The 17,617-nt window shown below is 37.7% G+C and overlaps 1 protein-coding gene across 2 annotated transcripts in view; it reads right to left on the minus strand.

Moving 5' to 3' along the window:
* The window catches only part of LOC111866590 (glycine receptor subunit alpha-3), a 28,365-nt gene that overhangs the window by 3,884 nt on the left and 6,864 nt on the right, over positions 1-17,617 (minus strand). Inside the window, exons 2-10 of one of the 2 annotated variants that reach the window (XM_023855688.1) lie at positions 16,462-16,618; positions 13,144-13,291; positions 11,800-11,882; positions 10,931-11,074; positions 7,478-7,560; positions 5,102-5,236; positions 3,838-3,938; positions 3,297-3,457; positions 383-503 (exon numbers count right to left, since the gene is read on the minus strand). In XM_023855688.1, the coding sequence (XP_023711456.1) occupies positions 383-503; positions 3,297-3,457; positions 3,838-3,938; positions 5,102-5,236; positions 7,478-7,560; positions 10,931-11,074; positions 11,800-11,882; positions 13,144-13,291; positions 16,462-16,571 (1,086 nt within the window). In that variant the 5' untranslated portion in view covers positions 16,572-16,618. The remainder of the gene's footprint in view (positions 1-382; positions 504-3,296; positions 3,458-3,837; positions 3,939-5,101; positions 5,237-7,477; positions 7,561-10,930; positions 11,075-11,799; positions 11,883-13,143; positions 13,292-16,461; positions 16,619-17,617) is intronic. The other variant, XM_023855689.1, reaches the window with a different exon arrangement.

Below are 17,617 nucleotides of genomic sequence, written 5' to 3' on the forward strand. Positions count from 1 at the left end.
GGGGGGGGGGGGGGGTTGATGACCTCCCAGTACAAGAAAAGGAGCGCTGCTGGGCAGCGAGAAATTTCTGTTGTAGAAGATAATTTAATAGAGTAGAAATATGAGTAAAACGCATTACAGTACAGATGTTCACATTGTAGTAGTTAAGAATTTCTAAAAGATATTGGGTCTTAAAGTGATATATTTTGCATCGAAGCATCTGCACCGACTTGAGGAAAATATTATGTTGGTGGTACGTGCGACTTGTTACGTAACTAAAGGTAATTAACACAGAAGAGGAATGTCTGAACATAGCATGTTTATATGTTGCTAGACGCTCAGTAACCAAATGTTCTAATTCATATTATGTGAACCGTGAGGGTTGTAATATATCACACCTTACCCTAGCAGCTAAATCAAACACTCTGTCGGGTTTAGGAGCCTCCGGCACACTCTTGGGGCCATCAGAATCCCCTAGAACGATGTTAACGAGACAGTATTCCATCAAGGCCATAAACACAAATCTGAAAAAAGAATAATGGAGAGGTAATGAAAACACGCAGATTGCTCCCTACTGCCTCATAAAACGAAGCTATGGGCAGAGTAAATGTACAATGACTGGAGGGAACCTCGAGAATATTTCTGCAAGAAACATCTCTCTCCTAGTGGATAAGGGAAAACAAACATGTTTATACCTATCGCCAATTTGATAAACAAAGTAAAATATTTAGTGGAATATTTGGCGAAATAAAAATATGTTCACATGAATATCAAAACTGCAAATTATAATGAGTAAAATCTGAGGGAGAATTTATTTTTACCTCTTGCTTTACTAAAAGGAAGCAACGAAATTTTAATTTGTAATATTAACGACAGAATTCACAAAATATATCAACATAAAAAGTACTTTCAAAATTGCGTGTACTATATACATGTCCATATATTGTATGATTTATGAAGTATGGCGAAAAGTGGTTAAATATATCTGATTTGGATTTTACTTTCAACACACACTGCAACATTAGAAATAAAATGGAACATTATGCTAACATTAAGATCTAAATGTTTGTCACGATGACACATTAGGACAACTGTTTTTCTGGATATTATCCGTCATTCTGTCTTTATCTAAAACACCGTCCCTCTCTTGGAGATAGGAACTAGCTCTATCAACTGGGCTCAACTGAGTAGATTTTACCTGAAGACGGAGACAGAATCCAGTATCGGGAACGTCATGTTTTGAAAAATAAAGAGGACGGTGTTTTTGGCTAAAGACAGGATCATGGATAATGTCCAGAAACGTAATATTTGTATTATGCTAAGAGGTTTTCCTACAATCGTATGGAGAAGGAAACATGTGATAAAGTTTGTGTAAAAAATATTCACCTTCCCAAGTCTCGATTTGATTCTTCATGTTCTCTATGGGAAGAAACATGTAAATCGTGCTTTATCACTATTGTTTTGAAATAACAATTGGAATGCTAGTATCTCTTGCACAGACAGGTCTATACTTAGTCCTCAAATGTATACGGATATCTAACGGTTAACATACCAGTTGTTGTAATTAATATTATTTCAATTTTGTAAGCATCATATGGCCTGGAGATTCTGAGACTCCATCAAAAGATGCAACAGTCTGTATAAATAATGTTCTCTTATACATACACTTAACTATATGTACATTACATATATATTTGTATGCATGTGTATAGGATGATTCATTCTGCGAAGGACCCGAATTAACAATTTTAAGTCACACAATAATTTACCAATACAAACAAAACCTGGCAAGAATCTGTACTCTGCAAAATTTATCCGGCCTCTGCCTGCCCAGTACTCGCAATTTCCTGCCGTCTGTGATTATACGTGTAGTGCAGCGGGATAATGTACAATACTGAGCAGCGTGCTTTTCTCTTACGTTCGTACTGAGTTACGGAAGCGTTCACTCGATACTAGGTGGTTTTCAGAAATCGTTTTCTTATGGCAGACTCGTCAAGGAACTCTACTGAGAAGATGGCCGAAAGCTGGAGGCTGAAGGAACCCTGAATGCTCTACACTGAGGACATTGGTCTGCAGTGGCCGGTAACACGGTGCAGTACGTGAGACAGCTGCTCTTTAAAACTGAAACTGTAGTCACTTTGCAGTTCTGGCAGGAGACTGGCACGTCCTGTTCATCGTGTCAAAGAACAGCAAGGGAAGGAAAGATTCACCAGCACAATGCTACTCTTATTCAGAAATTTCAACCTCCTGGAGTACAGAAAAAGTAGAATCTTCACAGTGGTTTTAAACATTGGATGCCCAAAACCCCGACATCTTGGACAAGACATGGTCTTCTGATGAAGCTTGGCTTCAGTTGTAGGGACAAGTCAACCCATAGAATACGCATGTTATAGGTCGCTGAACAACTTCATGTCATTCAAGAGGAGTCCCTCCATTCATAAAAAGTGAAGGGCGTGGCATGTTGTGCCACGTACCGGCATAATTTGCCTCATTTTCTTCCACACGACCAACAACTTCAACGTATACACGGATATTTTCCAAGATTTTGTGAATCTGTTGGATGACCGGGAGTTAACAGGCCATTTCGAACAATATGGGGAGATGTGTCACGCGTCTGATCAACCTTCAAAGAAATCAGGTGTTTCTTTGAGGGCAGGATTTACCCGAAATAATTCTGGGATGCCCAGTCTCCAGACATGACTCCGCTGATTTGTTTTATATTGTTGACTACCTGGAAAGAAATAATACTATAAAACAGCTGAAATTTCTCCTGCCATGTTGGCTGCAACATTCACGAATATGGAGCATCATGTTGACGAATGGAAACCAATTTCAGCGCCATCTGTAATATTTAATTATCTCCACTTCTTGAAAAGTATGACACGTAGAATTTCGTTTTCATCAGTAAATTATTGTGTGGTTTCTGACTATTGATTCGGGGTCTCCTCTAGGTTAAAACAGAATTATCCAAGAGAAAGTCCAGCTCATTTAGTCTTAAAATGAACATATGTAAAATTTGAGTTTTTCACGGCGGTGACTATGACCAATGCCGTCTTCTGGGATGTGGAGCCGTATAAATATGCTCACGCAGGTTCCTCGCACACTGATTTTTCTACCCTGAAGTTGGAGACGATACCTTCCTCCGAAACATCGGTTCACACAAGATCTACACGACGTCACATCCCAGAAGGAGACATTCTTCTTAAAATTAACAGTTTTTAAAACTGAAGTAGCTGAAGAATGGTGATTGGTTTGAAGTTACAAACGAAAAATAAACTAATATTTCCAGAACACAGAGTAAGATTAAGTGGACTTACAGAGTGCAAGTTGACATGAATGCATCAACGGCCTTCAGATACGAGACTGGAGGGAGGGCAGCTTGGGATTTGGCATGTTGAGTGGACAGAGTGAGCAGCGAAGTTACCCCCAGGGTGACACGCGCTGGTGCCGCTTCGGGCTTAATCCAAAACGACACCCACTGAAGTGAAGCAGACTTATGACACAGCAGTTTCCAAAACCGAAGAATAGAGTTTAAAAATAAGAGAACCATTTATAAGAAGGGGTGCATCAAGGTGACTCCTCCTGTCACGTGCTGCATGCAATTTTAAGTAATCTAAAGCATTATCATAACTGTAATGAATATGTCAATTAAAGCTACTGTATGAAGAGGCTTCACATTTCCGCTAAATGCTTTCCAGCATGAATTAAGTAGGCGTAGCAGAACACCATCCTCATATACACATACCTAACTCATGTTATTGATGAAGTGTTATTTAATAAACCAAGAAATCCAAAAGAACACTACATAACTTAAGTCCAAAGAACAGGGCGGATGCTCAGTCAAGCTGCGACACTTACTGACATGATGACGATGAGGCAGGTGGGAATGTACGTATGGAACAAGTAGTAACCGAGCCGCCGCTTCAGCACAAAAACTACTTCCAAGCATGTGAAATTTCCTGGGAAACAATGGGCACAACACGAGAATTAGTTTTTGCTCTTACTGACGAGCTAAAACAAATGTATCTATTAGAGAAACCCAACAGGACACAGAACACAGCCATCTTAAGGAACAATCGTGTCACAGTTTGTAATGAACTACTTCCGGGAGTTTGAATTTCTTTCGACTTAACTCCGTAAACTGTTTCCTTTGTCATCTTCACGTGTGCAAGAACATATTCCGATTCAATGAGTAATAAATCATATGGATTATGTTCCTCCAGACCTGAACATGAAAAAAATCAAGTTCCCGTAACGGAGTACTGCTTGCATTGAAAATAGTATTAAGATTTATTAGGTCCACTAGATTGAAACGTAAATATTTGTCACCTTTATTTTTTAGTTTAACTTCTTGGTCACTCCCTCTTTCAACAATTCACAATTCACTCAAAAACAACTAAGCGTGAATATTTTCCCAACATGACTAGTTGTAAATTATGAACCGTGTTCTGGATACAGCGTAAGGCTTTCTGTTCTCGGCAGAAAGCTGTATATCTCGACCGAGGTTCTTGGTATCATTCCTTATTCCCTTCAAACTAATATATAAGAACGTAACTTAAAGTAAGCCATGACCACTTCCTTCCTCACTCTTGTCAATTGACTCTATACACTTAAAATTTTTGATGTCTAGAAAATGGTGCTAAGTAAACTAAATATATTAAAATATGTACAAGTAAAATTTTTAAATTTATTATATTTTTTTCGTACAATTTTCTATTCTGAGAAAATTTAAACGCCCTGAATATGAGAGAAGTAGACTTAAATATGTCATTATTCGAAAAGAAAAAAATACTATTTTTCAACAAAACCTCAAAGGTTCTATTTTGCTTTTGTTCTGACGCGCCTCTATTCTAAAGGAGATTTAAGAGATAATTCTAAAATATGCGGTATATATTAAGTCACAGTAGAATATAATAAAACAAGAGGGGCGTTAAACCGAGCATGCACCTATCCTATCAGGATTCCTATACCGATAATAACTGGAATTCAACAGATAAACTTGTACACTGAAGTGATGATTCCAAAGTCCTCGAAGAGATTCAGAAAAGCACAATGCACGTATTTACTTCTATAATAAACATCATGTTGGTCGATTATGACGTTATTACTAAAGTAAATTCACCTGTAGAATAAACTTGCGAGCAGTCTTCTGTCTTATTACTGACAAGCTGCAACTGAGGTAACTCTATGTTCTCATCTACGACAAGCGGAACATCGGGATCCCATTGGAATACCATATCATCCGTGGTGTGAGACACTACAAAAAATAAGAATGCAGAAACTTTTTCTTGAAACATTATGGAAGTAGGCATATTCGCTAGATAGAGGGCGAATAAGTCAATATAGGGAACAGTATAATGCTCTGCATAAAAATCAAATTGGCCTAGTCACGGCCTACTCCAATAGATAAGTAAGTAAAGTAAAGGTATCCCTGTAACAGGCCATGAAGGCCCATAGGGATGTGAGATGTTGAGTTTCCCACATGTTATAGACAACTGGCTCATAGATAGCGGCAAGGTTGCCAGCCCTACGCGCCGGCCGCCCTCTACCCTCAAGAATATTCCAAGAACATTCCTGATACTCATTTCTGTTACAGGCTGAGTAGACCCCAGGGCCATAGTGCGGCTGGAAGGATTAGGTAAATTGAAAAAATCCAATGACCTCATCGGGATTCGATCCCGCGATCTTCCGGCTTGTAACATAGTGCATCAACCAACTACACTAGCGCGTGCCCCCCCCATTCCAATAGATGCTTTTGAATATATCGTGAAGAAGTCTGAAACTGTAAACATTCAAGAATGAATTATCCACTGGGTCTCAGGCTGTTTGCTCAATAACAGAATCTAGTCCGGTCAAATCAAATCGAATCTGCCCCCACTACGACATTCGAAGGCAGATCCATTTGTTTTGAGAATTCCTCTGTACCTTCGTCAAAATATTTTTCCTAACTAATTGTACACAAGACAGCAAATTGACTGAAAGATTGTAGGATCTGATTGTCAATAAAGGAGATTAAAAAAAACAAACAAACAATATTTGTGTAATGTTGAGTTCAGTTGAGCTGAGCATCTTAGTGAACCAAAACTGATTCGCCTCGATTCAGTTAGTGTTCGAAGCGTAATATTCATAAATTTCTACCAGCGTACGTGACTTCTAACACTGCTGTGCTACTGGAACACCATTATTAATTTTAGAGTAGAAAATAAAACATACATTTCTTACAAACCAAATATCAAACGTCCCTTAGGAAGCTACAAGCACAATAATTTCTAGTATGAGTTTATGGAATCGCTTCCTTTAGATATTTAAAAAATATGAAACGAAGCTTTCAGGAATCATAAAGTAATATATGTACAATTTAGTGGTTCGTGTCTGTAAGTAATTTCCATTAATACTGGTTCCGACTAGCCAAACTTTCCAGATATAGCCTTAAAGATTTACACCATTTTCATGTCTCCAATTTTTTTGCCACATAAATAATATTTCATACAAAATTCCCAGCTACAGTCTATGAGTGTTAATTCTACAAAAAGTCTAAGAAGTGTTTATTAACAGTTTTTATGATGCCCACAACAAAATATAGATTTCGTGCAGCTGACGCGTTACTGTTCTGCATTCTATAAAAATATTCTTTTTCCACATCAAATTTCTGAACCTTTGTTAAGTCTTCCTCCCACATGAATAAACAAAAGAAATCAACATATTGGTAAAAAAGATGAGAGGAACTGATAGATAGAACTATGGAGTGACATCTACTGATACGATATTCATGAAAAGTTCCAAAATTCGTTAGGGTGTGAGAGACACTGAAAGGCGCAAAGATGTAAACGTATACCACCATCGTATCTCATTTCATGAGGCAAAAGTAGCTGTCGATTATTGTACTAATATTAGAACAGAGTAAACCAACTCAATTTAAAATTAAAAGAAACATATAAAAAATACACTTAAACTTAGGACCTTCAAATGATTTTGTGCCTCTATAAAATTAAAATTCCGATCATAGTGGCATGAACTGTCTTCGCCCACTCAGAACACTGACATCATGGATTCGATTACCACACAGGCATGGATGTATGTGTGTTTGTTCTATGTTTGTGCTGTCCTGTGTTAGTAATAGGCCTTGCAACGGGCTGATTACCAGTCCAAGGAGTCTTACCGACTTTGTACGGTATCAAGAAACTGAAAAGCGGCCAAGGTCCAACAAAGGGCTGTAGAACCATAGGTATATAGATATAATTAGAATTTACACGTTTCTGTTAGGCTTATTGGCAGAATTATAGATGTTATAATACAGGCTACTACAGCTACGGTAAGGAAGGGTTAACAAGAAATTGAGTCCTGGCAAAATATCTGTACATTCTGTGGCCATGCATAAGAATATCCTTCATATCGTCATATTAGCCATTCAGACATCCCGAACGCTACACGTGAGTGAGCGCACCCTCCGACTCTGTGATATTGGGACACTGCTCAAGATTTAATGTACGTTACTCACAACTTTCCATCTGCAGTTTGCACTCCTGGGTGTCGTGAGGGTAGATAATGAAGTTCATAGCACAGGATAGCTTCAGGGTCAATCTGTAGGAATAATTCAAGTGGAACCTTATAGCAAAGCCCAGTTCATTATCCGGATATATTATTATTATCAGCAAAATTACCGTCATGTTATCACTAAAATCATTCAATACACACCATCACTACAAGTTCAGTCCCTCAATTAGAATAATGCTATTTATATTAACATAAACATATTTTACAAGACATTCATTTCATTAGCAGTCACTTTTTCATGATGATTAATTATTTAGTATTAAACATATTCCATACTTATGGTATTATGTCGTACCTTATGTTACCCTTTTGTGTTATTTTTGTTCTTATTGATTGTTCTGTTAGATGGAGTTTTCATATGCTTATATATATATTGTTTTTTTAGTGCTTGTACATATCTTCCTGCTTTTCTAAAGATATTAAAAGATGCCCTGAATTGCTGTTATCATTGTGTAAGACTAATTATTAAGTTTATCTTCCCAAGTAGACAGACTCTTCAGCCCTACTTTGTATATTTAGATATATCTCCTGTCATCTGTATTTCTTACTGTCTTTACAAACAGCTTGATAAATAAACCGAAACTGTAATTTCGTATATTTAAAGGTAATCATGAAATCTGGAAGCCATTTTATTGCGAACTTCGCTCCAGATCAGCCACCTCGCTGGTCATTATCCTGCACCGCACTGCAGTCTTTCAAACCAGGCAACGAGGTAGCGGAACTTATAAAAAATGAACACAACAAACTGGTGGATTTTGGTTAAATTTTCTGTTCTGAGAGGAGGAAACGCCAAAATTGTGTGCGGCCCAGCCTTACCTCGAAACCGAGGGCCTATCAGACGGCCTGACACGATCGAATGAAGAGACGATTACCGTCCCGTATTTGCACAATGTACTTCTAAGGCATATGACTGTTCCAGTGCCCGCCTCACGGGCTAATGTAGTTGTAATATATTTGCTTTTCTCAAATTAAAGTAGTAAATAAGCTAAGTAATTTCTGTTGCGGTAACATATAAGCAATATAGAGAAAGTCTTCTTTGTGCAGTAATTTATGTAGTCAGCGGAGGACATAACTAATTGCATTGTACAGCTGTGAAATATATAAGGGGGGGGGGCAAAATAATGGAAAGATATTTGAGAAATTGAGGAAAACAATTTATTTTGGCTACATCGAAAGAACTTCAGTTGGCAACACTGAATGTTCTTCTTCAGTTTACATGCACTCTATAATACTCGTGTAAGTGCATTAGTGTTTATGTTGAGTGACAGTCCGTGTGAAAGAACCGGAAAACAGGAGTCCTGTCCGATTTAGAAAGCTGATAGATGGTTGGTGCGCTTTTAGATGTAGCATCTGTGACAAAAACTAACACGTTTTTATGTGTATCGAGAGCAACAGTTCCTAAGATTATGCCAGTATATGCGAATCACTGGGAGACAATATCAGCGAAGATGAACAGTGGGCGAAATTCAACAATGACAGAAAGAGATGGTAGAACACATAGAAGGATTGTTTTGAAAAATCACAGATCTACAGCAAGCACAAGTGAACTGCAGCAGAACTGAATATTCGTCTCGAAGACACTGTTTCCACAAGAACTGACCGAAATGAACTTCACGAATTCTGCATCCACAATAGAGCTGCAACTGCTAAATTTTGATTACTGAAAGTATGCTCAGATTTGCAAAAAATAGTATCACGACCATGAAACCTGGACATTAATTGGAAAAGTGCCGAGTGATATGGACAGATGAGTCGTCCTTCACGCTGTTCCCTGCATCGGGAAGAGTTTAAGTTTTGAGAACACCCAAGGAAACTTACAATCCGGAATATCTGGTTCCAACAGTGAAACACGGGGGAAGTTCTGTGATGGTTTGGGCAGCAATATCGAGGTACAGTATTCTCTTGGTCCATTATTACCCTTCATGGCCGAATTACTGCAAGGGAGTACGTGGACAGGTTGGGAAATCAGGTGTATCCCGTGATCCAGACGTTATTTCCGAACAACGGTTCAGTTCTCCAAGGCGATAATATTCCAAGACACACAGCAGGAACTGTTCAGTCATGGTCTGAAGAGCATAAATATGAGCTTCAGCATCTTCCCTAGCCAGCACAATCAATCACTATATTTCAACATCACTGCGCCACTCTGGTCAGTTTTGAAGACTAGATTGAGGAATAGTTTCCCACCTCCAACAACTCTAAAGCAATTCGAAGATGGTTTTCATGAAGAACAGTATAAAATTTCGTTAGGGACTCTTCAAAACACGTACGAGTCCATTCCAAGAAAGACTGTGGCTGTATTGAAGGTAAAAGTTAGTCCAACACTATGTTAATAAAGAAATGTATCTGTAATGTTTCCATTATATTGTCCAACCCCTGTATTTGCTCATAGCCAAACTGAACTGACTTAAGGTCCTGTCCTATTTCTGATCTTACGGACAGTAGGAAAGATATTGCTTCCTAATCACTTGTACCTGTTCTGTATGAGGGCACTGACTGGGAGACACTGGTGAAAATGATAGGCTTAGCTATCTTACAGCTCACCACATTTCGGAGCGTGTCTGACCATCTACGAGTAATAGGCAAGGCGGTGAGAGAACACCAGGCAGCAACCTAGTACCGTTCACTTTACCTGTATTATCGCTTGAAAAACATACTTCCATGTAACCTTACTTCGTATAAAATAAATGTTCCCACGCCTTTCGGTACAGCCTACGCATAAACAGGCTGAACATACGTAGGAATAACATTAGCAGCTTCGCTATGTTTCATGAGGTGACTACTACCAACCTGAAGTTGAACAGAACTGAATCCATCCTTCATAAATTTAGATACATAATTGTCTCGTTTGGTGCTTAGGGTCATCATCTAGGCATTTCCTCCAAGTCGGATATTATAGGTGATTTCACTGTACTCGTATTATGGTGTTATAGAACTTACTCTAGAGACATTGGAAGTCCTCTTTTTCTAACATCTAAAGAAATCATTTTTCATCCTTCCAATGTAATATCTCAATTTACTACACTATCTTTTATTAATACGGCAATAACTGATGGAATACCTCGAGCTTCAGCTTAATCTACAACTGCGCTGGGGCACTCTGTCGTGAGACGAAATACAGGTTCATTGAAAACACATATGAAATCATTATTTGCTAAACTTTCATATAAAATTAAGAAGTCTCGGAAAGCGTAAATCTCGGAAGAAAGTTCCTAATTCTGTGACAACCGATAATATTGTAATAACAAGTTAATTCTTGTGATTATGGAAATTATGATGATTGTAAAAATAATACGTAATTGTTATATGAATTCCTATGTCATATTAAATAAAAATATTTTCAGAGACTTCAGGAACTAAGAAGAGAGTTTAGGAAGAAAGAATTTTAATTACTCACTTAACCATATATAAGATAGTTTTGTCTTTGTACAGCCAAATATAGTGATTCGGAATGGTCATGGTTTGGAATGTCACCGACTTTGCATTTTTGAAGAATGAGTCTGGTCTCCACATATTCTTCAACCAATCAACTTCAAGTAACCTGCAACAGTAGTCAAATTTAATTTTCAGTAAAGTAGGAAATGGAATATATGGTGTACGCGGTGCTTGAGGTCAAGATGTTAAGTTACGAAATTCCGTAGAATGCATAGAAACAGCCATACATCTATTCTGGGAACTTTTTTGTACCTCAACTCTACTATGACTGATGATGTGTAATGTATTAGCTAAACTTGACAGAAAACTATGTAAAATACAAGGAGTTAAATAGTTACAAAGATGAATGTGAGAATTAAATGTACATTTAGAATAAAAAACTAACGGACGTCTGTCTCGCTTAGTCAACTGAATGGATGTTAAATAATACGGAGGCAGAAATTGTTTGTCACTTAGTGGAGAACATGAATGAGTGGTCGGTGTATCACACCATGCAAACACGTGGAAGGAATAAAATTCTAGAATGGGAACTACGGCTTCGTTATTACGGTCATGCTACTTTCCTGGAAGCACCATGCGAACTCGTAAAATATATCAGTCAGAATATACGCACGGTCACGATATAAACTAGTTACTTCTAAAGTTGGAAATATACATCCACTCTCCCATACGTCTTCATGTCATGGTGCTTAATTAATTAAGCACCAGGAAAACTTTACTCTTTATCTTTCGCCTTTACTTGTACTCAGCCACTGCGGTGGGCATACCGTCTTAGCAATTAATTACCGATTTATGTAAATGTTCTTTCATATAACATTTGAAAAAAGTTACCTGTATTCTGAAGTCATATTCTCTGGGAGCCTCAGGCGATCATCTTTCCATGTCTGTGCGAAGAAAATGTCAGCAGCATAAGTCTGGAATAAATATAACAATTACAGAAATATAGAAGGAAAATATGGCATTTCAGATATATTAAAATTAAAAAAATCTGGAAGTATATAATGTAAAGAAAGGTTACTGACGAGAAAGATTTCGGATAATTTATTATTACCAAAGGAATTGAATTAGCAAATTGTAAATCATTTGCGTATAGCTACTAAGTCAAGATTGCTAAATTGCATATCTGTTTCAGTTGATATGGTGATATGATCTCCAATTATAAGTAACGGTAACATGTATAGTGACCGCAGCTCACAATGAGAGATGAACTCCCAAACACTGCACTAAAAATACACGCCCTGGGGAGTGGTCGCCCCTGAAAATCCTTCCAATAATAATCACATAAGTATAATGATTAAGCAGACGGTTCCTATACCCAGCCTCTGTTACTTAAAATAACGGAAGCAAAAGCGAGAAAATCTCGCCCATTCCACTATGTATACACAGGGGAGTTCTTATCTTTGGTGACCGATTCACGACTCTGTGCTTTACGGCGACCGGTGCACCACAGGCTGCAAGGCGCACAATAATTTTGCGATGAATCAGTATCCCTGATGACCGATAACTTTGGGAATGAAGTAGTTACAATTCACAAATCACAGGAGTTGCTGAAAATGCTGTCCCTCTACAAGCAGACATTTTTCGCGCCGGCGAAAGACGTACTCATTTCCCTTTGAAGCTGCTCTGCAGGAATATCTTATGTTCAATTTCACTACGAATATTTTCTTTTGGTTCTACTTCCGTTCGGGATTACTGTTGTAAATTGTGTCTTTCAAACAGCCCCTGAAGAAGAATTCACCAGGATTAAGATCGGGTGAACGTGCTGGCGAAATACAACTGTGATAATTCTGTCCCCAGAGACGTCGGACAAAGCCTGCATACAAATACAGTACATGGAGTGGGCAGTAGCGGAGTCTTTCTTCTTCTGTTAACTGTCTAGTAATTCGCGAGCTAAGTCACTAACGGACATCGTCTGCTCTGCTGCGTACTGAAATGAACTGGAATGTCGCGATAACCAGACAAACAAATACTTTTTATAAGCACGTCACATGTAGGGAAATTTCTAGTAGGTTCGCGGTTGACCTCGGTCTTGGCGGGGGCTGTGCGGCTTCCCAAACGTTCTAGAAAAGATGGTCTTAGTATTTACATCGGATAAGAGCAAGCGTGGGCCAGGCGGAGCGAATGCGTCGTGTCCTGTTCCCGTAAGAAATACTCGTAAATAAATAAAGTACCTACCATTGCATTTTCATCAATGGAGTCAAGGCCCATTACTGTGACATGAAAGTATACTACAGTTGGACTGCCATCCTTCTTAGGAGGCCTCATCTTGTCATAAAGCTTCGGGTCCTCTGGCAGGATGTCGTTGAATGTCAAACTTGTGATCCTGTACCAATATTAATAAAATAATTACTGAAAAAGTAGGCTGCCCTTCAGGAGGTTCCAACATCTTATTTCTGAGTTTCTGTAATACATAAAGTGAAAGCAATCACTAAATATTTCTATATTTTATACATTTTCTCTATCAAACTTGTTTATTATTTACTTTCACTTCTCACGTTCTTCAGACATACTTGCTCATCATGGATTTCGTATTCACTTTATATAAGAGTTGCTGAAGATTTATTTAAAATTTTACACGTTTAAAATTCATTATTAAAATTCTCTAGTTATAATTTTTATAACTTAAACATTCTTTTATTTATATATCTTGCTTATTTCATTTCTTCGGTACTACTTCATATTACATATTATTCAGTTACTGAAACTGTCATAAAATCTTGCATTTGTCGGAACTTCTCATTTCATATTTCATATTCGAATGAGTATCGGTGTTCTTTCCTCGTGGTTAAAAATCAAGGGAGTGGAGAGGTCTGAAGCAGAGGTTGGGAACACGACTTCAAGGTTTCGTGATTAGTTAAGGGGAACTGTAACTTTAAAATCTGCCTCATATTACTTCTAAAATAATTTAGAATCACACATACAAATTACTGCCCTTATAAAATAATTTTGGCTTCATGATTTTGGTACATGACTAGAGTACTCGTAAGTGGACTGAAATGTCGGTTTTCATGCTGATACAGTTATACCTGATAGCTTATTAACTAAATTGTGTAGGTTACAAGTTGCTGACTTAAAAGGAAATAGAGAGAAGACGTATCAGAAGAAAAAGAGACGTTGAAGGTAGCGGGAGATGTCAAAAACAGTAATTAATTGAAGTGAATATGAAGAAGGTAAATTATAAATCATTTTGTAGTCATGATGATGAAGGCATTTGTAATAAATAATTACTTTATATTTGTTTTTAAGCACAGAGCTATTTTTTTTTTCCTGTGTTAGAGTTATGTTCCAGGAAATTGTATTTGAAACAGACGGCGCTGGTCCAATAATTAATGTTTCTGCTTCGTCGTTTTAAGGTAACCTAATCAATTTTTCAGAGCGACTAACAGTAATTTCTTAGATATTCTTTAATCGGCTTGTAATGTCAAAGACCACTTACACATTGTTTCCCCAATTCATTGTTCACAATCAGTCTCAAAGTCGAAGACACGCGGCTTCAGGAGCTCATATTGCGCCGCTGCGTGACCAAAATAAATGGGTTTGTATAATTATTTTTATATGTATTAGTTTGTGAAAATATAAGAATTTGGTAACATTACACATTTTGAATAACTGATTATTAAATTATTTTGAAAGACAGAAAATCTCATACTCATAACTTTCTAAAGAAGACCAGATTTAGATGGAGCTGAATGCAGAGATCTTGTCCTGAATGCAAGAAAGTGGAAATGAATAGCATAATTTACGAATTTCCCGCCTCAGATATTTAAATGTTTGCGGAAGCCATCGAATGGAAGTATGAAATTAACCTACGTGTAATATGTCTGCTTCTTACAGTTACACATGGTGTTGAAGAATAGTACATTATAGTCGGAAAAATGTGAAACATTCTCAGATTGAAAATATGTCTCGACTTAGGCCACAGGTGTTTTCCAAAGAATGGTAGCAAAACGCGTAACTCCTTCTTTAACTTCCTTGAACTGCCATCGAAATATTTGTAGTTCGATTAATATTCAGTATCATACATTTGCCTGCTTAGGCATCCTACATTTTGTCATTTGTGATAAGTAAGAGTAGAGTAAACCCTCGGTAATCCGGTAATATTTACCTCAGATGTCGGATAATCCGGACCAAAGTATGAAAAATGAAAAATGCTGTTGACAGTTGAGTATATGCTTCAAAAAACACGTGGCATTTAGGAAGGAAGACTTCTCTGTTCAGACAAAACTTAGACAGTTTCTTCAAACCTGAATTATTACATCCAAAAACAAGTACAACTTCTAAGTCTTCTAACGATGAATAAATATATTGTTTTTATAGTTTTTAAATAAAGGTTCTAGAGTGAACTTTGTATTTATTTTCAACAACATGATTTATATCATTAAGTTTTCCCTTTATTTGTGTCCCAAACTTTTCTTTTAGGGTTAACTTTTGTTTCACTAATCCGTATTATCCCTTAATCCGGAAGCCATGGCCCACTCAATTACGCCGGCTTAGTGAGGGTATAATGTTATTTCCTTATTCTTAGCCTTCAATAAAAATATTAAATACAATTCGCAAAAAATGGCGTTAATGCGAAATTCTCCTATATTGAGGTGCACTCGCCTTTTGAAGAAGGATATACATGGTATGCCTACCGATAATCTCCCGAGAAACTATAGAAAACGACGAAAACTAAGATTACAGCATCTAGTGACATTGCCGCAAATTATCTCTGTGGCCTTACTGTTTCCATTGAAAATCTTAAATCGCCCCGACACTCAGTCGCGGTGTAACTATCGCGTGAAAACTACAGACTTTTACTATGTGTTTTCTCTGCAGCAACTACTTGGCTGAGGAAGGGACTGAATTTCTTCTGCACTCGTCTTACTCATCTCACTCAGTCCAGTATGAGTTCTCTTCCCTATGTGAGTAATTAAATTCTATGGACTGAAGCAAAAACTGAACTGAGAACACGAAATTTTAAAGTTTGAAAGAATATTGTTAAAATATTTCCTGAAATGCTGCTAAATATAAATACGTATGAGACAGAATTGTATATAAACGGAATGTGTATATAATCGCAAGTGATCAGTATTTGTGTGTCCTGTCTTGAGCTAAAGTTACCTTGTTTTCGAAAGCATAGTACATTCTGTTTTCCACTTCTTCTGATCACGTTTATACATGAAACCCCAAACAGTATGTCATTCCCCAAAACGTGAAACCTTTACACTTTTAAACCTTTAAAGCGCACTGGTTGCAGAATTTACAAAATGATTTAGAACCAGACGGTTAGAACCCTGCATTTTGTTCACAGAGAGCACTTAGGCCTATGTGTTTCATATAATTCTGGAATTACGCGGCGATTGTTTCTCTAAGCACCATTAAACGATTGGCGCTTGTAATGGAGACTGTATTTTCTGTCATGCAAGAACCGAATTTTGAAATATTTCGATGAGGCTGATGCCGACACTCCAGCCACAAGGCTGTTAGAGAGGAGGTGGGTGCTGAACTCACTCTGCGGAGCATATTGAGCAGATCATCACGAGAAAGAGCAGCAGCAGTAGCAGCAACAGCGGCCAGGAAACAGCGGGCTTGCCGGGTCTCCACATCACTGCGAACACCATAATTCCTGGCCCCTGCACAATTTACATTCACCCTAACACCGTGTGTGCTGGAATATACAAAACGCATATGAATTCTTAAGCATGAATTCCTCTCTGGAGTCCTAGACGTAGATGGAAGAATAAAATTAAAACAACTATTAAATAAACTGGGTGGAAATATGTGGAATTGATTTATCTGGCTCAGGACAGTGACCAATGGCAAATTCTTATGAAAAGGGTAATGAACTTTCCTGCTATGATCTCCTTAGTTATGATATTATATAGACTAATATGTTGTTACTGATATTTCGGAAGAATATGCTGCCACAATCTTCATGGTAGAGCAGAATATGGATTTTCACTGGCGTGAAAATCTCAGATCTTAGATAGTAATAAAGTTTCGACTTCAGAAAGGGGGGGAATTTATACACATTACAGTATACAGTATACATATTACACATAACCGAAGCTGTAATGTAAACCCACACGCTCCACGGCCATATTCTAAAGAAGTGCAAGGAACAGTAATCAGCCTGGCCGACCGGTTACATATTCCAAAAACTATAAATGAAATCACATATCCCCTAAATTGTTACAAGAAGGTAAATAAATAAGAGAAAGATAAGGAATATAATTTTCGTAGTTCACACCAATGAAACTATAAGCGTGAATGCATAATACGATGCGGAAGGAAGAGAGGTAAGAATCGAGTTGAATTCATTATAAAACAATTAACTGAAGGAGGTAAGGAAATCCACAACAATTCCTCAGGGTATGAGGTTATGACAGAAGTGGTCATGAAGACCTGCATCTTCTGGAATCGAAATGACGCGAGAAACCTTCATGAAAGAGGCATGCCTGCTCCAGAACCACCTCTGTGAGAACCTCAAACCCTACTGGTTTGTGGCGATTTCCTTAATTCCTTGCTTTACTTCATTTTCGCCACAAAGTTGGAGGCGACATATTCTTCCTAAATATCTGTTCACTTTCGCCTGCTACACAGCGTTACATTTTAGAGGAAATAACTCTTCACAAAAATTGTCATCAAAGAAAATCATTTTGCAGAA

The sequence above is a fragment of the Cryptotermes secundus genome, unplaced genomic scaffold (assembly GCF_002891405.2).
Source record: "Cryptotermes secundus unplaced genomic scaffold, Csec_1.0 scaffold666, whole genome shotgun sequence".
Classification (NCBI taxonomy): domain Eukaryota; kingdom Metazoa; phylum Arthropoda; class Insecta; order Blattodea; family Kalotermitidae; genus Cryptotermes; species Cryptotermes secundus.